General features: G+C 37.0%; 1 protein-coding gene and 1 long non-coding RNA gene across 5 annotated transcripts in view; one reads left to right on the top strand and one right to left on the bottom strand.

The window, feature by feature from the left end:
- Positions 1-420: 420 nt before the first annotated feature.
- Positions 421-22112, bottom strand: part of TBL1XR1 (TBL1X/Y related 1) — a 111211-nt gene continuing 89519 nt past the window's right edge. For all 4 annotated transcript variants that reach the window (XM_067002769.1, XM_067002768.1, XM_067002770.1 and 1 more), the window contains 14 exons: positions 20743-20845; positions 17899-18044; positions 16248-16467; positions 13977-14109; positions 13634-13775; positions 13272-13335; positions 13073-13170; positions 11236-11296; positions 9956-10077; positions 9397-9471; positions 8145-8272; positions 7798-7963; positions 6849-6950; positions 421-5721 (listed from right to left, as the gene is read on the bottom strand). In XM_067002769.1, coding sequence (XP_066858870.1) covers positions 5695-5721; positions 6849-6950; positions 7798-7963; positions 8145-8272; positions 9397-9471; positions 9956-10077; positions 11236-11296; positions 13073-13170; positions 13272-13335; positions 13634-13775; positions 13977-14109; positions 16248-16467; positions 17899-18044; positions 20743-20800 — 1542 coding nt within the window. In that variant the 5' untranslated portion in view covers positions 20801-20845 and the 3' untranslated portion in view covers positions 421-5694. The remainder of the gene's footprint in view (positions 5722-6848; positions 6951-7797; positions 7964-8144; positions 8273-9396; positions 9472-9955; positions 10078-11235; positions 11297-13072; positions 13171-13271; positions 13336-13633; positions 13776-13976; positions 14110-16247; positions 16468-17898; positions 18045-20742; positions 20846-22112) is intronic.
- LOC136791483 (uncharacterized) lies at positions 18666-21845 on the top strand. Its single transcript, XR_010833715.1, has 3 exons — positions 18666-18990; positions 20280-20493; positions 21707-21845. It is a non-coding gene; the product is annotated as an uncharacterized lncRNA (long non-coding RNA).

Below are 22112 nucleotides of genomic sequence, written 5' to 3'. Positions count from 1 at the left end.
GATCTCTCTAAACGAGATCGCACGACTGTACAGAAACCTGCTGCCACCCACCAAAATCCTTTAAGCAGCCGGAGTGGAGCTGTGAGCGTCACCAGGCTCAGTTTCTCTTCCACAAGCGGATGAGCAATGAAAAGGTGAAGTACTTGAAACGCACACATGAGAAAGCAGTTCCTCTAAGTCAAAGGCAGAGCAGTAAAGGGATGCTGTGGACAGCCTCGCTGCTGTCAGAGGATCTGTTGTTTACAGAGTGTGTAACTGTACAACACGTTGATTTCCATTGCTTCTTGCCTACTATCTTACACGAAAGTGTGCCAAAGTAAGTATTAAAAGTGTTTAAATCTATCACTTTCCCAACTCAATCATCTGTAAGTTTTCTGTACCAAGCTTTTAAAATTACTGTTATATAACATTCAGCCAAGGTAATATCAAAATATATTTTATTCTGGACCTCTTTCAGATCTGATTCAAATTACAGTTGTCAAAGCAATACAATGCAAAGGGAAACTGCAACAGAAAATGTGCCTAGAAGGGATATAAGGGCCTTGGGGACAAATCATTGTGATGTAGAACCAAAATACATCATAAAGTGTAATTAACATGGTCCAGGACAGTATAGAACATCTATATCAGTCTTCTTTAGACAATAATCATGAAAACTGAACAATAAAAGTCCTTTAAACAAGTACAAAAAACTGTCATGGGCTGGTTTACACTTTTACAACAGTTGTAATTTAACTGGATAACTGAAGAAATGATGCAGACATTTTAATCCAGTGCTATAGGTAGGCTCACAGAATTAGACCCAAAGGATTTGTAACTCCAAATGAAACCATTACAACTACAATGTCAATGTCAGGAGAGAGAGAAAATTACTTCTGTATTCTAGAATTACTGTTCTGCACACTGCAGTCTGTTGAGGACAAGATTGCAAAGTACACTGGACTAGCAACAACATGCAGACTGTTTTCTTGTATTTACCCACAAATGTCAAAAAACATCATGAAGTAAAAATGAATGATTATTTAAAAAAAAAGAAAACAAAAGAAAACATGCCTCAAGTTACTGTCAAGCTTCAAACTTAAAGGCAGAGAAAGAGAGTATGTACTCAAAGCTACTGATCTGAAGCACTATTAACACTAAATCTGCAATCCGTAAGAAACGGCAGATTTTCCTGTTTTGTCTGCCTTCGACCAGACTGACAGCGAAGACAGCCACACTTTCACAGACCGTGGTTATTTCAGAGCTTTCTCTAGAGGGAGGAGTGAAGGCTGCTCCACGGCTCTCTCCCTACGGAAAATGTCAGGGATCTCGATGGAGATTTACTGCTGCCTCCCGAAGCCTTATCTGCTTCTAACATGCCACAATGTTGCTTCTGCTTTCTTCAGACTTCTGGAGAGTGCGACACCGATCCCGCTGGGGAACGGCTCTACAGGGCTTTGTGAAGCTGGGAGATACGGCTCGTCAATGGGAAGGAACGCTGGGTTAAAGCCGGCAGCCCTGCTCCCGCAAAGCCCCTGCTGAAGCCCCGGGGAGACGAGGCTCGTTCGCCCTGAGCAGCATGCTGTACGTACGGTGTGACACGGACCCCAAGCCTCCAATGCTTACTCTGGCAAGGTTTTCTCACGAAGTGAAAGACAATGGGATTTCTGATTGAGTCAAGATTGGAAAATTGGGTCCCAAGGCTCCTCTTTGCTAAACAGACAAAAACACACAACCTTTATTTACACGCTGAAAAACCCAGTTTGCAGTTTTAAGGAAACTCCTTCATTCGGCAGAACTAAACGTGTCAGCTGCTAAGGCTGCTCTGTGGGCAAACTGGCACAGCCACCCTATTCCCCTACTAGTCTTCCTAAACACAAAGAACATCTCAAAGGTACAACGTCCCGTTAAATATACCCTAGCATGAGGTAAGCAGTGTAAGGAAAAAGGAGTGCTTTTAAAATGAAAATTAATTAAAATTGGTAGAAATCTTTGGCCTTTCTCTCAAGATGCATTAAAGTGTCATGAAATCAAGAAACATGCTTCAAAATGCCATGTCATTCTGACTCTGGTAACTATTACCTCCCTCCACCCAACCCAGAAAAAGAGGCACTTTTAGTGTTTCACATAAGATTTCCAATCATCTAGTAGACACGCTAAATAACCCTGCACAATTGTAGTCCCAGAATAAACTGAGTTTATCAACATTACAAAGAATCCAAAAAAAGCTTTTATGAGGACCTAGATATTCTCTTAACTACACCAGGAAGTCCACTGGTTGGGAATCTTTACATCAATTTAAAAACGCAGAAAAAGTAAAATAGAAAAAGAGGAACTCTACAGAAACCTGGACCTCATTATGCAGAAATGAGAAACGGCACAGACAGACAGCAAACTCGAGAGCAGTTCCTTTCTTATTCCTTCATTAACTCTGAGCCCAGTTTTTCCCCTTCCTTTTATCCTCTATCTGGATATTTGCCCGTTAACGTGTTGAACTGGAAGATACTAACTTCGATGTGTGCAAAGGCTTATGCACACATTTGCCTTTACACTCAGAAAACAGGCGCAACAGAATTAACCAGTAGGTAAGATTAAGCATGTGCATACATTTATACAAAATTAGGGTCTTACTGACATTTGGCATACTCAATTTAGGGGAACAATTTGGATAGTCTACCTCACTATTGAATACAAGGTCTTTGTGCTATAAAATATAATAATGTCATGGTTTTCTTTTTTTTTTTTTTCTTTTGCTTCACAGAATCACAGAACCTAGCACACCTGGCATGCATGCATTTAACAGTGTATAAAACAAGAGGCGAGAAGAGGTGTGAGCAGGAGCAGCACTGTGGCATGCTAGTAAAGGACAACAATAAAATACCTAGTGGCCAGACCCGTCGCTACTGGGAACTGGCAGAATTCCACTACAGTGGGGCACTGCTGATTAACACTGGGTTGGGGGTGTTAGCCTGCGCGTCCAGAGCACTCACGTCAACAGATCTGGCATCGCTGGACTATGCTTCAAGCACTTGAAAACCCTAGACCTCTGATACTGAAGCTCTGTTTTATCTATTTATGAATATGTGATACTATGCTTAAGCAACTAGAATTACAACCAAAACAGCTGATGACTGAGAAAGAGGAAAATGGCAATACCCTAAAACATGGCTGTGTGATTTTGCAGCTATGTCACAGAATTCCACCACAATTGTTTAGATTGGCTGAAAGAATCATCCAATAACTTTTATGAAAATGAATAAACTGTCCATATTAAAATACAAAAGTACTATCAAGAATCACTTCTGACTTTCAGGTTTAAATTCAGTGCAATTGACAAACGCATTGCTAAATGAAAAATGCAGCTTAAACATACTCAAAACATTTGTGTCTATTCCTGGGAGCACAGTTTAAAATTATTGCACAGATTTTTTTTTATTTTTATTTTTTTCATTAATGACAGAGGTCAGCCACAGTCATGGACCTCCAGCAATAAAAGCAATATTTCAAGTGCCAGACACTCAATATATTAGGTTTCCTACATACTGTAACTCACAGGGTATGCTCTAAACATTCGTAATATGTTCCAAAACCCTAAAAACAGCTGGCACCGAACCATCATGGATGACTGCCTTTATGGATATGACTTTTTGTTATTTTAAATGCTGTATACGATAGTATTATATTCCTGGGGTATATATAAAGAACGTATTGACGACTTCTCTTTACCACTGGCAAATTGCTACCCTACCTTAGCCAAACTCAGACTTGCTTCAAGTCGTGTTTACTCCATGGAAATAGCAGAAATGAATGCCTAAAGAACGATTGTTAAAATGTCAAAGCTGCATTACCTTGATTAAATCAATTTATACGCAACTTGGGGGGGGGGGGAAGGGGAGAAAAAAATTAGACTACCAATCATAAGCCACAAAATTATTTGTGATTGAAATAGTGTTCTAAAACTGATAACTTTGTAAAGCTCTGTAATATAAACCATTCCTTAAGTAAAATGCCTGTGACATAAATTTGACAACCTCTCTTTTTATAAATTTACACTCTTGGAATCTTATGCAAGCCATGATGCAACCTTTTCAACTACACATACGCGTAAACACAACCTCATGCTATCATTTACAAATAAAATCACTATCAGTATACTTTTAATCACATGAGCAGAAAAAGGTTTGCCATATACATCTGTCATTGTAAGAAAAATACTTGATATTGTAAACAGAGTAAAAGACACTATATAGTAGTGATTATTAAAAAAATAGCAGCTTACATCTACCCTATATTTGGAAAAAAATGTAGTCACAAGATACAATAAACTGCAGGGCTGGAGCAGCAGGGGAATTAGTGCAAGTATTCATCTTTTAAATAAGCTGAATCACTGCTATTAAAATAAACTTGAAGCAAGTCCTCTGTTTAAGATTTTTTTTAAATCTAAGGTAGTAAACATTTTGCCTCTTAATGGCAGTGTTATCAAATATATGCCAAAGATTTTATTTTAATAAAGAAAAAATTACATGAGATACTTTTAATACTGGAGTTTGGTTACAATTATACATCTAAGCTCCTACAAATAACGATGGCCAACTCTCAGAGAAGCTGTGGCATGAACCCTTGTCCAGAAAGATCTTAACCTCTTAAAAAAACAAATCCCCCAGCTATATTTTGCTCCTTTCCACAATAGTGCACAATTTAACCATATTTTAGCTATGGTCTTAAAGCAACAGAAGATGCATTTTTTCTCCTCTTTTTTGTCTTTTTTTTTTGCGCATCCCTGTATTTTTCTTTTCTGTATATTTGTGCCCTTTTATTCTTAAGTTTGGCAGAATTATGTCCCAAATAAGAAACTACTGCATTTCAGCCATGTCACCAGAAAATAAAACATAGCATTATACCCATTACTGTCATACTTCGTAGATTAGTGGGATGTGAAGTATCATGCCTCAAAGAAGGCTTTTTTCTTCTCTCTCCATAATCCCTTTTCCACCCTCCCTCTGTTCACACGATTGTGCTCTGGGAGCCACAAAATGTACCAAACATTATCAGGTTCAGTCTACCTCTTCAAAGAACGCATTAAAATACGTTTCAAAGAAACATTTTTTTCAAGGTGAAAAAAAAACATAAACAAGAAACTAATTCACTCCCTTACTTCATGCATCCGTAAACTTAACCAAAACAAAACAGAAAACCCAATGTTTAAAAGCAAAGAAAAAACTACTGCTGCAGATTTCTGTAAGTCCATTTTCTCTGTACACACAAACTGCTCAACTACTGAGAAGGAAAGAAAAAAAATACCCCACAATCCATTGTCATAATGGATTTAGAGGGGAAAAGGGGTAATGAAGGCTGCCATTAGTATCTTCTGAATTTGGTATGTATATGGGTCTGCTCTTGTATACGGTATATTTCTCTCTCGCTCTCTCGCTCTCTCTTCTGTTTTTCATATCCAAAACATTTAAATGTTATTTTGGGGCACAGCAGATTCCAGCACTTGGTGAACAGGATTCACAAGCTGTGACAAAACTCTGTCATCCTCTTCAGGGTGTAATTTTTTTTTTTTTTATATACAGTATATGTATATATTTCTTTTTGTTTGGCTGTAGTGGACTGGCCATGGTTCAATTGGGACTATAGCAGTACATGGGTCAGGGACAGTCATTTTGGCTATGTACACATTCATAGTCGGTCCATGGCTTCCAACTAGTAGCGCTATTTCCGTAGGTCTAATACACAAACCTGTAAGGGAAAGAAAAATACACATATGGAAATTGCACTTTGCACAATGACACATTTATACAATTCTGTGTAAAATATCTGAGCAAAACCCATGAAACAGATTGTGCAAGCTTAATTTTAAGTCTATTTGTGACTTTGGTGGAAAAAATCACCAGGTGAGCACTTTAGGTATGAGCACGCAGCCAGACCTGCTGCCTAATGAATTATGATTGGAACATTAAAAACATCTTATGTAAGCTGTTTGCTTGTTACTTAATATTAGAAAACCAGGAACTTACTTGAATCTAATTTACAAAAATACAGTAAGATGAAATTAAAGATACTTTGTGGGGAAATACTAGAACCGATCAGAATAATCTCAAAAAGACATTTAACATTGCAACATCATAAATTCCAGTTTTAATCTTCCGAAACTCTTCACTAAATAGTACTCCTAGCTCTGTCAGATACAGAAATCTACAAGTATAACAATCATAAACAAACTATGCTTTTAGTCATCAAGTAGTTCAAAAGTTCTCCTATAATTAGTTATTACCACCTATATCTAAAACAGAGGTGGTGAGGCAAGCTTTTGCTAACAAGCTGCATAAAACAACAAAAAAAACCAACAATATTTTAAAAAGAGTCAAAACTATATGAAAACCACACAGATCTGTTGCAAGTACAATCGGTCTCTTGGGTCAAATTAAGTGGAAGCCTGGAAAGGTTAGGCCACATGTATATAAAAGGGTAATTTAGGGTAGAATGATAATTAATTTTTACTCAGGATATGCCTTGAGCTATTGTTGCTTCCATGATATTTTCTATAATTATGTGAAAAAAATGATATAAATAACAATCCAGGAACACTGAACAGATTTCCATAATAAGGACCAACAGGGACAAAAAATTTAAATTTAATGCTTTTTCATCTTCTAACTTTGGAGGGTTTAGAACAGTGACACATCAAGCTGGAAAAAAGGCATCCTACTTTCAATATTACAGCACCTTTATATGAAAATAATCTACATGCAAGCTGGCTGTATTCAAACATCTGGTACATATGGAAATATTGTCGCCATTGTTAGCCAAAAGACCTCCAAACGATGTTTGTCATCAGACTGCCAAACAAGTCAAGCTACACTTACTGAACCATCTGAAGCACTTGCTCCAACTTTGTCTCCTGCTGCATTCCAGCAAACCTCAAAAATCCCTCCTGTTCCCCGATAACTGTGAACTAGGGCACCTGTCTACAAAGGGACAAAACACAGAATTAATATAACAAAATACATGCAAACAAGTACATTTCCACAACATGTAAATCTTCCCCACTGAAAGCTGAAATTCTCAGAGCAAATGCTTCAGAGACTCACGGACGGCCTAAGAACTGTGTGAAAGGACTTACCTAGCAATTATTGCATCTTGATCTCCTGCGTTTCAAATACGAACCCATAGATGACCATGACCACTTTCAATTACTAAAACAAGCCCTTCAAAAATTAATATCCAATCCCCAATAGCCAGAGATCACATCTTGCCTAACAATAAGGTCTTTACACTTTCATTTGCAGTCAGCCCTTTTTTTGCCAGAGAAACAAAAACAGTAGTAGTGCTCTTTCTAAGAAAAAGTTCTGTAGAAAGATCTGTCATCATCACCATCTCTCATTTTACATTCTCTTCCTTTTCAGTGAAATTCAATGAAATAGGTATCAGGCATCAGATTTCTGCATCTATATTCAGTCAACATTTTTCACAGCAAACCCGCTTTATCAGGAGTTTAAATTTCAGAAGTAACAATTTTTGGAAGGAACATGCTATGGGAGACACTTTGTTGAATGTGTTTCGGGGTGTGGGGATTTTTGGTAATAACATAAAGACAATTATAAACCCTTCACCACAGGCAGGCAAATTTCTCTCAGAGAGAAATTAAATATACATTCATTAATAAAAGAAACCTGAGGATAAAGAGAAAGTGAATCAGCGTATTATCAAAGGCAAAGTACTTTGTAGCTGAAACGCGACAGAGCAGCAAGGGTTAGAAGAGTACAATGGAAAAGACTGAAAAACAAACTTTCTGAACAGGTAGAAGAGCTGTACCTGCGTATTCCAGATGTGTACACATTTATCAAAGGAGCCACTGGCCAGGTACCTGCCATCAGGACTGAAAGCTACACTGTACACAGGTTCTTGATGTTTTGTCAGAGTATGAATACAAATTCCTCTGTCAACATCCCATAACCTAACAGTAGAATCAAAGGATGCACTATCAAGAGAGAAAAAACAGATCAATTACTTCTCAGTTATACACAATTTTGTGTTAAATACAAACATGATAAAGTATCCTACATCCTTGGAAACATTTTACAAACATACTTATGTAAAAAGCGAAGCAAACATAAGGCTCAATTTTTTAAAATGCATTTAAAAACAGGATTAAATAGTACCTTGCTAACATAAGATTGGCATTTGGATTATTTGTTCCTGGTCCTGTAGGACTCCATTTGATAGTATAAATTTCTTTGTTGTGTGCTTGCAAGTCATGGACACAACTGTCTTGTTTCATACTCCAGATCTATGATAAAATGGAAGACAACACAAAGACATTTAGCACAGTATTGTATCAAAATACTTTTTTTTTTTTCTTCCTAAATCTTTCTTCATCATTTGCAGCCTGACTGTTACCTTTTACGCTACTCAAAACATTTGCTATGACTACTGGGTTTCCAGAGTAATTATTAAAAGTATTATTTCAGTGCCCTCCATTCTTTGAATTCTAAGTACCTGATGGGGTTAATAAGTAATAAAGGTATCGTCTATAGAAACCAATCCGCACGTGCTAACTACAATTCACTTGAAAAATATAGGGATAATAACAGATGCTAAAATGAGAAGAGCAGTATGTATATGTTCATGTCTGAGTTGACAAAAAATCACAGTCTTATTTTTAAATGAATTCCTTGCTACACAGACTGACTAAAATAAAGGGACAGTAGAGAAAAATGCTGTTTTCGTACAAAGCAGTAGATGCATACTGCAAAAAACATTATGGCATTTTCTTGGCTTATAACGATTTGCATTGCCAGGTGTTTGTTCAATACTTCACACAGAGGAGGATTTCCTTAAGACTCTAACTCCTCCACGCTAGCCTTCAACAAACACAGTAACTTCATTTTATTAAGATTTACATAGTAATTATTTTTGGAAAAACATGTTGGGGTAATTAAAACTGTAGAATGACTCTGGCTGAATCGGAAAAACAAGGGAGTACACACAGACTTTCAAGAAACAATATGCTACAGCTTTCAACTAGAAAGAAGGGGAAAACAGAAGAAAACTAGGAAAAGACCTAGTCACCCATTCTTGTATGTGTTACACATTAGATGTACTCCAACTATTCCTGTTAACCAAAAGCAACCAACAAGTGTGACAGCTTAATGATTAACGACCTAATTTTGTAAACAGCTAAAAGCACCTAATAAATCACACTCCAAGTCTCAGGGTGGCAGCCTGTAACAAGTTCTCTGGACCAAAACTTGGCTCTGATTAACAAAGATTTGTTGGGATTGCCTGTTCTTGTTAGATTAAAAAAGAATAAATATTAGACGATATGGAAAGTACAATGATGTCACTGGACTGCCCAAGCTAATGGTTTGTATCGCAGAATCCTACAACAGCCGCTACCAAAACTCCCATTACCTTTAGAGTCATATCATCAGAACAGGATGCCAGAAGATTACCAGTTGGATCCCATTTGATTGCGTTTACTTCATTCTAAAATTGAACAGCAAGAATAAGTTGAAGTCTTCACTTTCATTACAAATGACAGCATACCAAAGACAAAGTTGGGCAGCAGTTGTATTTGCATAATTATTAGTATTTTAATAGTTAATTTTCATTCCTACCCTCCCCTTCAAGAACAACTTTTTGCTGTGTTCACCACATTTTCCCATACATGCTCTCCCACAACATGCACGATACATAGTAAAGCCTAAAGTTAATGTGTTTCTTCTTCTAAAGCTCACCTTTGGTATGCCATCCTGGTAAGAGAGGCTGCATGCGGGACTAAGTATTGTTCTAAGGACAGTTTACCATATCATCTTAACTACAGTTACCCACAGATATATCCATCACTTGTTGCCAAAGACCAACCATTATGCAAGCGCTGTATACTTGCAAAAATATTGACACTCCCCCCTTCCTCCAACCTCTCATTACTAAAATACCATGCAGTAATCTGCCATTTCCCAGTACTTACTGTGTGACCCTGGAAGGTTTTGATGGGCCTATCTTGTCCTAGTTTACAGACATGAATACACATGTCTGTACTGCAAGAAGCAAATGTGTTGTTGCTCTGCCAATCAACATCTAATGCTGGTGCTAAAAGAACAAGATATGTAAAACTATGACATATATTCTGCAGAAATCTACTTTACAAATTTAGCATGCACTACCTTAGAACAAATGTCAACAGGAAGCAACTATTAATTGTACATAAGTTCTTAAAGACAGTCAAACACTCAGAACAATGTGAAATGCAGCCAAAAACAATCTTAGAAAGAAAAATGAGAAAAAAAATGATAGTCACTAAAACTATATATCTGAAATGAAACTCTTATGCAGAAGACAAGATCGAGACAACAAGCTATAGTAATCTACAAATAAATCTCCAAAGTCCACATCAGAAACAGGTTCCCTCAGCTTAGCACAGTCATGCATGAACTATCTCCACTAACAGTGCATGCTTGTGCTCATAGATGGCAGAGAATGAAAGGTGCCATGAGTTTTTTAATTTCAACATATTAAGGTGTTTTAACCGGAGGCTTAATCACAGTCCACATATACCACTTAGCCAGGCTGTGATATTTATAGCAGATATACTCCAAACAATTCTGTGTGCTACCAATAACTGATTTTCTTGATTGTTGTCATGCTACCAAAAACACGGGACAAGTAGAATAAAAAGTAGAAACGAGACACGTTTCTTAAAGGCCCTTCAATAACTTGTTTGTTGTTCTCTCTATTTTCCAGCTGATTCCCGCAGGCTTGCACAGCATGCAGCCCACAGAGCAATTTGTCTGACCTCCCCGAATGGCAGCACTCTCATCCCAGCTGGCCAGTGAACAGCCTTTAGCTGGTTTGTGTCCAAACAAATTGGGGATGGCACAGCAGGAAGTAAAGAACAATGGGATGTGGAGATGGGATTACTGTAGCAGGAAGGTGATGAACAGTCCTTGGCAGATAAACATAAATCCTCTGAGGCCCAACCACTTGCTATCTGCCCCTGTACTGCAGCAAGTTGGTAATACCTGGACTGTCTCTTATGATTTCCATATAACTGCAATGAAATTATGAGTTATAAAGTTCTAAAACTACATGAGACTACAAATAAGGCACTCAGTATCCAAAGACTGCCTGTAAGACTTTAAAACGGTGTACACAAGCTCCATAAACTTCAGGTATTTTATTTCTTAAATAAATAACACTTTTTTTTTTCCCCCCAGATGACAATCCTGAATAAGCAAAATCAATACTTACCAGAATGAAATGGAAACTGCTGCTTGGCTTCACCAGTGTGGGCATCCCAAATAATTGTGGTCTGTATTAAACAGATAAATTAACAATAAACAAACTTGTACAACTTGCTAATTTCCCACAACTTCCACCATTCGCATGTATCAAATTACCTAGCCTACTCCCCACTGCCCTCACCTACATGATTAAGTGTTTCTAGTGTTTTATCCACTACTAAAGGAAATAGCGGTAGATCTACAGACAACAGAAGAGAACCTTAACACCTAAACAGGTGTTTTATCATAACATCTTAGGGTCTGCAGGGAAGAAGGGGGTTGTGAGTTTTTGTTTTTTAAATCTCTCTCTTCAGTCCTATTTATATCCTTCTAATCCACTTCACACAGTTAATTTCATTTCAGATACTTGCATATTCAAATTGTCATTTCAATTCCTTGTTTGTCCCTATGGAGATCTTTATACAAACACAGCCTCATAAACCAAATCTTTCAGATTCTGTCAGATTTTGGGGTGTAATTTTGTTCTTGTTCTGAGTTCTCTGCCAATACTCCTGCTATCTTTCTGATAAAACAAAACTTTGTAGTTTAATAGGTATTTCATAATCAATATATTAAATACCAATATTCCTGGCCTACCTTATCAATGAAAATTTTTGATCAGTGAAAATTTTGAGACTGAAGTCAGCAGAAGTATGAACTGACCACAAGTTATTTATGAAAAAGAAACATAAGGTTGAGCCAATCTTTCTGCTAATGCAGAGTATTTTTCAAAGCACAATCTCAGCTGCTTTGTCCAATGAGTTTTATTGACTGAAACAATGAGGCTTATATCTCCTCCAGCATATTTTTCGGAAAATTAAAGCTGAAGCCCCACAAAGGTGGAGGTTTACATCTTTTACATCCTCACAAAAATGTAAAAACTGGCATAAGCCATCAGAGCTGCCAAAAGAAGAAACCCATCCTTTCCATGCTTTGAAACATTTACTCTTTTCATTCCTTCGTGCGAGCACAAGCATTTATAAAGCTGGGCACTAAGGCAGACCAGGTTAAGCCAATGTGGGAAAATACAGCCATATATAGAGAGGAAAATATCTGAGGGTCGGTTACTACTTCACAGGGTACTGCCAGTTTCAAGTATTGCAGAACTGTGGTCTTACTTCTGCACCCTGAACAGGTTATAAACAGGAAAAACTAAACAACTTTTACTATTCTTTGAACTCATCTTAGGTCTGTTCTTCATCATCACTACTCCATCTTTCCTACCATTTGTAAAATCTCTGACTAACTCCAGCTTTGAATTTAAAGACCTTGCGAGTCTTTAAGTTTGTTTAGAGGCATGAAATAAAATCAAAGTTAAACAATGGGCTTCATGGCATTATGCTACGAGCACCCCCCAATCAAATATATTGACTTTTCTTAAGTTCCAGCTCTAACCTTTTTAATCACTCTCAGGCTTGAATGATAACCAAATCAGCCTGAATCTATTCCTCCAGTACGATTCTTTTTCTGAGGCTTTGCATCACATGCTTCACTAAATTGTACCTGATTTGGTTTTACAAAGGTTTAATGTTACTGCATTCAATGCACTTACTTTGCAGCTTACACTAACCTAATTGGGAAGAGACCCAGGTACATTAAAATCTAATGAATTAAAGTATTTCAATAAACTATTATAAAACACAGTGAAACATAGCTAGCATAACAAGTTCTTTGTAAGTACATATTTACGTCCCACGCCTTTAGTTTAAATTTAGTTATTTACTTTCTACAGCTTTGTTATTATGTTTACAATTAGATTATAACGGTGAAGTAAAGAATTTTAATTTTACCAAAGATTATCTCACCTTGTCCACTCCTGCACTTAAAATGAAGTTTCCTTTCTTGTTCCATTTTAACGCAAATATAGGACCTTTATGTTGCCCTAAGGTGCTGGCAAGATTACCTGAAAATTTATATTGATATGAATACATTAAAAAAATAAAAAGCTATGTTGTGAACCACAATAAAGGAAAAATACTAGAAATTAAGAAGTATTTCACATACCATCTTTAGTCCATATCCTTGCAAAGCCATCGTAAGACCCAGTTGCTAGAAGTGTACCTTCACTCTGCCGGCAAAAAGGTTATTTTTATTTAATTTTACTGTATAATTCAAAGTTAAGGAGCACAAAGCAAATTTCAGGTAGCAGACATCTGCGTAAGACTGATGATATTTATTCCACAGACTACAATTATTTAAAACAAGTCCCCAAAGTACAACACAAGAAATTACAATGCAACTCAAAGTGAGATATACTTTGTGTGCAGCTACAGATGACGCATCGTTGCTGTCACTTAAAATTTGACTATGCAAAACTGTAGGTACAATTTTCTCACAGTATTTTGAGCACTGTCATTTTGACTTACGTTCCAGTCCAGTGATGTCACGTCTTTGTTGCTCGGTACATCCTGCCCTCCTTCTCGTATACAGTGTCGAAGTACCAGCTGCGTTGAGCCGCTTGTGCTGTTTTCACTGAGGTTCCATATCCGTGCTGTTGAATCTCCAGATCTACAAAACAGTTATGAGGATATTACCCCTTCTCTCGATTCATTTCAATTAAAAAGGTCTTCCTTTCAAAACAATGAATATTGTGGCCTTTGATCTAGAGGGCACTGAGGCTGGAATTCTTTTAACTTGTTACTATACCCATACAAAAGTACATCAATGAACATCAATATTATGTATATCCATAGTTAATGCAGCACATACCCTGAGGCCAAAAGGTCACTAATGGGATTCCAGGCACAGATGAATACTTCAGATTCATGGCCACGCAGTACCACTGCTTTGTTGGGAGGGATTTCAACATCTCCATCTACTTCCATCATATCTGTGTGATTATCTGCATTATGGGAAACAACAGTAGAGAGAGGTAGATTTTAATATTTTGGGATAATACAGTTTAATTACTGTATGATCAGGATTCTTCTGGAATAAGTACAATTAATTCACCATGCATATGGACCAAAATTGACAAAGCTGCTACATTCCTTTTTCTTTTTTCTAAATCCCAATCTGTTTATAGTTCTTCATAAATTGGTACTTGGAAAAATGAAGTGAGAAACCTCCTCTTCTAAACCTCAGCATCCAAATGGACTTCATTATGAAACTTCAAAATTGACACCAAAAATGACTTCATGTTAAAATATAAATGCTGATTTTAAAAGTACTCACCATTTTTCAAGCACTAACTTGCTTAGTACAATATGCTGCTAGTTTATCTTGTACTTCAAAAATACGTTTATGGCACATTAGTTTTCAAAAATCAAGTTCAAAAATCATCATAGAATTCAAGCAGGTTTTAAATCAACACTTCTGACACTTCACTTCTAAAATGGCTTTGATTAAATATAGTAACATTTGGTGATACGGTAAACTGCTAACAGAGCTTCTTAAACTGCATTGGCAATTGCTGCGAAATTGTGGCAATACATAGCTTTTTGTGTGGAAGGGATGTTGAATCCATTTTGTTCTGTAAAATGTACTGGGGGTAATTCAACTGACAAAACAGTTTTCTTGCCAGCTATCATCAATCATTTTCTATTATTAAAAATATTTTCACAATGAGGATAAATGCAAAATATAAAAAATGCTAAACAGTTCACCTGCTCCATATTTACTCACTGTGATTAAATAAACTATTTCACATTTATTGCTTAATTTAACATTAAGGGTTTCTGTCACTGTTTGTATGTGTGAGAAAACAGAAAAAGCTATTAGAACATAAGCATTCTTAAGATACAGTACCATATAAAACCCTGTTTCAATTAAAGGGAATCAATGTTAGTATAATTCGATGTTCCAGCCAGTAGGGGTTGCTGGTATATCACGTTTAACAGGAGCTGAGATCTGAAGTTTAAGCTTACTCGTTCCAGTTCACAATTCACAAGCAAATCGTAGGAGATTTTTACATGAAAGCATCAAAGTTGAGAGCTTATTTGTTTAAACCAAAGATTATATTTCTAAGTTTATTTATAATATATAATAATCAAAAAAATAGTAAAATCCAGTTGTAAAATGTAGAATTTGTACATGGCCTGATACAAATATTTTCTCAAAAAGGCCTTTACTTCAGGAGCTGTTACAGCAGAAGCTGTAACTCCTGCTGTCAAATGTGTAACTCAGGCTTCCAGAATAGTATTTTCAAAACCTAATTTTGATGTCTTACCTTAACTTTTCTATAATAAGCCTGATTGTAAGTTATGCTCGACCAGCGATGACAAATAAAACTCGCTTGTTTCACCAGTCGCAACTAAAACCATGCAGTGTAATTGTGCATAGCAAATCACGAAAACTGATACTGCTAAAGAAGACAAAGGACGCAGGATTTGTCTTGGCAACCACGATCTTCTCAGCATGATAAGGAAGTCTGCCCAACAGAGAATTAGTTATAGATCTCTGATTCAGTTGGTTAGCAGAACCTGGCAAAAGTAGTGCTTGCTGGAGCATGACAAGCAGTACTGTGTTTTAACCAGCTAAGGATAAGCAGGCTCCTCTCCTTGATCTTTGTACAGGGCCCAGGGTTGGGGAGGTGTAATATTTAAAGAATCGTCTCCAACATTTTCTCTTCAGGCAAGAGCTCCCAGGACATTGTGGAAAATCTTCAAATGACAGGGAAGTAGCAGTACTGAAAGTAGGGTCAATTGTACATTGTAAACTAATGAATTCAGAAGTTCACACCTCCTCCTACAACTCCTAACATCAAAGCAGGGACAGTCAAAGTTGAGACACTGTTAAAGTATCACGTACAAATAAAGTATTCTTTGCAAATTGAAGGGTTACTAATACCTATACACATTTATTGCATTCTCTGCTAGCTAGTACTAAGGCACGTGAAGAAGTTATATGAAAAAAGAGAAGGAAATGACATATCATAGAATCACAGAATGGTCTGGGTTGGGAGGGACCTTAAAGATCATCTAATTCCAACCCCCTGCCATGGAGGGTTTGGTTAGGCTGAGTTCATTTGTCTCAACTTACTTGCTATAGTATGTGCTCCGTTCTCTTCCCCATTTGCAGTATTTTCACCATTTTTTGCTGATCCCTGTTGGTTAGTTGCAGCTGCGGCTGCAGCAGCTGCTGCCTGCTGTTGTGCAAGTTTATCTCTGTAGGCCTGTTGTCTTGTCTGTACCACATCAGGCATCACTGCATCTATCAGTGAGAGAGACTCTATCGGCCTACCATCAAACAAGGTACCATCCTAAATTACAGCAGAGGGAGAGAAGGAAAAAAAAAGACAACATCAAATATGAATTAGCATAACTGGCAAAAACTCTAATATAAACTAAATACAATAAAAAGGCAACAGTTTACAAATGTTGCTGGAAGTGATTTCTCATTTCTGTGGTTAGAACTGGAATTTTACTCTAAAGTGAAGTGGCCACCATAAATATGCAAAAAAGCCACTGCAGGCCTCTGGCAAAGGTTCTGGAATCAAAATTTATATGCTTCAGGTTTGCTAAGTTGTCTGCTAAAGCAAAAAATTCTGTAAGCTATCTATGAATATGATTTCAAACATGAGTGGCTGTAACAAAGTCTAATGGTTTGTTTGAAGAGCTGCAAACATTGCAAGTCAGGTCACTGGCTTGTGAAGTTATTCTATCTTATTAGACTAATACTTTCCATAAACATATTATCTGGAGAGTTCACTAGTTTTCTTCCTTTTTTTAAACAGTGTTGGCATGCTTTCAAACAACAAAGAAGAATTTTATCCTGAAATGGACAAGACCCAGTTAAAAATACCCTTATACATACGCTAGGGCTTTGCAAGGATCTATTTTTAGGACCTAGAAGGATTCCTTGTGATAAATATAGGGTCTCCTTCTTTTATTCCGATCACTTGGTTTATTTTTCTGAGGGTTCCTAAGGGAAAGGATTTGCCTCATTGGGACTATGAAAACAACACATAAACAAAAGACATACGGAAGACTGGAAAGATAGCAGAATTAGTGGAAAAATTGTTTCCTTCTGTAATAGAACTGGCACACACAAAAGCTGCTAACCTTCCAGGCATAAATAAGAATGGAAATTGAGGGTGAGAGTCTGCAGTCTCAGGCAGGGAGACACCTCGCTTTCTGTGCTGATGGAATAACCATTTAAACATCAAGTTCAATAGATCCTGGTCAAAGATGAATTAACCAGCAGAGGCAAAAAGCAAACTGGCATACTTCATCCTTCCTGCCACAGACTGAAACCATTTCTCTATTTGTAAATCTTGCCTTTGGCCTCTCATTATCTCATTACAACAAGTCACCCAAGTGAGAGCTGCTCCCCTCCCTAGCCCAAGTCTACGGAAACACAAAGTAAGAGGTTACTCGTCTCAATGATTATTTTATCGCACTTTTCTGGATTTACTGCAACATTATATTAGGGTAAAAACTCTACAGACAACGGACCTTTAAGCAATGAGCCAGAACACCATGCCTGGTGTTGTGTGGCTGCACAGGGCAGAACCCCTACCCAGTTATGTCACTCCATTCTGGTTCCACCACTGGAGTCATGGTGAACACCAGCAGTGAGGAATCTGAAGTAAAAGTAAATAAATAGGATACAAGAAAGTTAAGAAAAAGTACTAGCATTGAACCTTACTGCAAGCAAGGACATAATGCTCCCGTAGACAAAGCCTGCTTACCTCATTAATACTGACTTCTGCCTCTACATACTGCAGACCTTTCTGGATGATGGAAATCAAAGCAGCTGGTGGCACCAGAGCACCGTTTATATTGGACTGGCTGATATGGCTCTCTATACCAAAGGTAAATGCTGAATGGGAAAACCCTAAGACAAGGCAAAAACACCAGAATTGATTTATAGATGGACAATGCAATGCACCAAAGAACAACAAGATCTCCTGTTTACAAATCTAAGCAAGTTTTACAAAGTTATAGCATCCTTACAAAATATGAAAAGCTCATCATAACACTTCTTTTTCCCTCTTAATGCTTCTAATTTAAAAAGACAAAAACTAAGTTTGTATTAGCACAGAAATTATTAATTTTATCATTGGCAAAACATTTATGCGTAAGTATAAAAATATTAAAAAATAGCCAGTTTTATTTAAATAGATTCAGTTGTTATTTTTTTCTCACTGGTTTGTTACCCATGAAAATAAAATGAATCTGTACGTAGAATAGAATTAATTTCATGTTATGGTGCTGTCATAACTGTGCATGTTTTAGCACTTGGAACTCCACCAGTATTGTGTGCTGATTAAGAAGTGACAAGCACGTTATGGTGCAGCACTGGTGGCTGCTTCCTATTTATTTGACTGCCCTGGAAACACAAATTTAACCTAGAGAAAAATAATTGTTTCAGCAAATTAACTTTACTGTCATATAGTTTTTTTCTTAAACTACAGTTTTTTGTTGGTTTTTTTTTTTTCTTTTTTTTTTCCCCTGTCAGATAACTAAGAACCTGCCTGCAAATTTTCAAATGAAGATAAAGCAATTTTTAAGTTTGGCTTCTCTGACAAAAGCAATCTGCAAGTGGAATAGGAATGCATAATTGCTTTCTGCAAATTCAGGTGGAACAATGAGTTTCTTCTTTCTTCTGACAGAGACTGAAAAACCCTGCCATCCACCCCTATTTCTGGTGCTTCTTTGTCTCAACTTGAGAAGTCTATAAGCAGTGGACAGATGTTGCATCAGCCTCCACCAGCTCTGAAGGAAAGGTGTATGTGTTAAAGCCACAAAACCTCTTTTGAGCAAAAATAATACAGCTGCAGGTAAGTACTCAAAGAACGTATGTATGTTTACACACACATCTACAAGTAAGACATGACTGGTTACTGACGCCTGCATAGAAATATAAGAAAAGACAATTACTTCTAACCCTTAGAGTTAGTTATCTATGACACTGTTTTCCAAAACCAAACATCAATCCTGTGCCAGTGCAAAAAAAAAAAAATATATATATATAATCAAGGTTTAGCCTCTTTCATCATCAAAAAGGTTGCACCTGTCCTCAGGTCAGGGTCACTGGCAACATGCTAGGATGAGATTTGAAAAGCAAATGGGATCTGAGAAGCTGACAATAAACCTGTTAAACTAATCACCTGGAGCAAAGAATTCCACTCATCCAGTAAAACTAGTAAAATGTGGTTTGTTTTTTACCCCACTATTCTTAAAATTCTAGGACTCTTTTCCTCACAAAACTCTAGTGATCTTAACAGTTACTCAGTAAAAACTCACGGAACGAACTTGGGTAAAAGGGTTCTTACACTGAATTTAATTTTATCATATGTATGATTTTATGATGCATAACCGTCAAACAAGTTTTAAAGAAGTCTGAAGCCACCCATCAACAACAGAAAACTAATAATCAGTAGATGTTGAAAGGTAACATGCACACTGAAGTTGATCCCTTGAACTATTACCTTAAGATTTGAGTTTACTTCTGATTTGAAGCACAGACTTCTTTTATGTATTGCTAAGACCATATTCCCTCCTGCTAGCTGACAATCACCATTTGTTCAAAGACTGGAGCACGCCCTGATTTCCAGTCAAATCTACCTGTTCTAAACGTAGACTGCTTTAAGCAATCGATATCAGAGTTGTACGTAAAAGCTAATGTTGTTTCTACTCTTAGTTTCGAGAGCATCCACCACCACAAAAACCACTGCAGCCATATGGTCACATCTAGAAACTCAAACATGCAACCCAAACTGCTGCGCTTTTGGAATTTTTTAAAATAAGCTAAGGGATCATACCATCACTACAGTATTCTTGCTCATGTTTTGCAGAAATAGTTCAGATATAAATGGCAGGAAAAAAATTTCTTTGCAAGTTTGACAATATTCATCTGTTTTGCTCTTACTCCTAAGAAGCCAGAGACTTTGGCTAGCCTTACACAGAAGGAGAAAACCTTCCAAGAAAGTGTCCTTTGGGAAGGCTTTTCAGAATCCAAGTCATTCTTGTAAAAATAAAAAAAAATAAAGCTGTTCATTTGTATTTATATTCAAATGATACCAGTAATTTGGTCACAGCTGCCATTTTTTTTTCCCTTGAAATACAGCAACGTCTGCCCTTCCACAGTCACAGTCAAGCAAGAAGTTTGGTCATACAACAGCAGCTTGCAGGAGCACCATCCTGCGTACTTCATGACAGAGCAGGAAATAACTGTATTTTTGGTTGTCATCCTTCCTCTCCTCCAAAGAATATAGTGCGAAGTGTCGTTGTGACCCTGTAGCTAAAAAAGATCACCAGGAAAGTGCATTTCTAGTAATCAAGTGAGTCCTTGGTTGACTGCCATCTGAAATCTCCAAACAACTAAATCTGATTGTTACAGAAGGTAACTTGGCAGGAGTTCATTCTCTTGTTGAGAAGAAACACCAAGAAACAGTTCAGACAGAAGCACATGCCTACCGGCAAAATAATTAAATAACTTGGCATTGGCTAAAGTCGGTTGCAGATGAAAACCAAATAAATTAAGCATTGTTAGAACAATCAGAATTGAAAAAAAGAAAAAAACAACTCACCTGACTCTTGTAAGTATCTATATACCAGGAAGTTAACCTCATCACTGCTTATACTCATCTTTATTCCCAGTTAAACCATGAGGTCACAACAAAGGACACAACCCTAAAAATAAAAAGTAGGTCAATTAAACATTTTTTTAACAAGTAAAACATATTTCTCAACAAATGCTATATTTATAAACTAAGTAGCTCCTTGGCAGCACAGACTGATTTTATTCGGTAATGTGAGTAAGTCATAGCCGTTAAAACATCATTTATCTCTCAGCAACATTAAGGTCAGTAAATTAAATACTGGAGGGCCAGATTCCCAAATGACGTAAATTGGTATGAACTGGGAAAACACTCCCCTTAACACCGATATTAAAAATGCCTCATTTCACAGGTCTTTACACAAATAATCGAGTGAGTTCCACCTAATCAACATTATTGCTAGGAAATACATTTTTCAAACTTTGGATTTCTCCATATTTGGGTAACAAAGATAGAGCACTTGTTTTCGCTTTGGTATCCAGGCAATTTTTCACTTTTACTTCTAATCTGCTTCAATTTTCAGGTCCTCCTGCTCTAGGAAAATTGTGTAACATAGGCTACAACACAGTATATGCTCGAAGAAAAGCCCAATTTTTTCCACTAAAAATTAGAAAATGCCTCGGCCATATATTTATGCTTTGCAAAAATAATTCTTAAAATTAGAGACAAAGTTTAAGCAGAGCCTTTTTAGTAAAAGCATTTCTCCATGCTTTTAATCAATGTTTTAAGAAAATCTATGGATATAGATAGATACACAATTATATATGTACACACAAGGATTTTGCTCAATTTTATTGAAAGTAAATATTTAGCAAGAGAAATAATGCATCAGAATATATACACTTTTGATGACAAATCTTGAAAATAAAAAGCATCAAGAGGCTTTAAAACATGAAAATAAGACCATACTTTTTTTTTTCCTCCTTACTTTAAGCTTCATTTTTGAGAACATTCTCCTGACTTCTGAATGTTTGAAAGTTAAAATCCCGATCTTTCCATAACATCAAGCAAACACAGAAAGACGTCAGCTCCCGGAAGAGTACGAAACAAGGTGCACCTCCTGCTCCTCCTGCCTGCCTGGCACCTCACGCCAGCGGGCCCTTCGAGTGTTTTACCCAGCTGCCACCATCATTTTCCGACGGAAGTCAGAGAAGGTGACTTCCCTACTGTTATTGGACAAGGCTTGACTGGACCTCATTTAAATAAATAACAATAAAAAACGGCTAATAAGTTCTTGGTGTTAACTATCAGCTTCATTTGCCGCTGCTGCTCCAAGCGGGAAAGCCGTGAACCCAGCAGTACACAACAGGTAAAAGATTGATCTGCATCATGAGGCTGCC

This window comes from Anser cygnoides, chromosome 9 (assembly GCF_040182565.1).
Source record: "Anser cygnoides isolate HZ-2024a breed goose chromosome 9, Taihu_goose_T2T_genome, whole genome shotgun sequence".
Classification (NCBI taxonomy): Eukaryota; Metazoa; Chordata; class Aves; order Anseriformes; family Anatidae; genus Anser; species Anser cygnoides.
The sequence above is the reverse complement of the archived record's forward strand: the minus strand, read 5'-3'. Positions and strand labels throughout refer to the sequence as shown.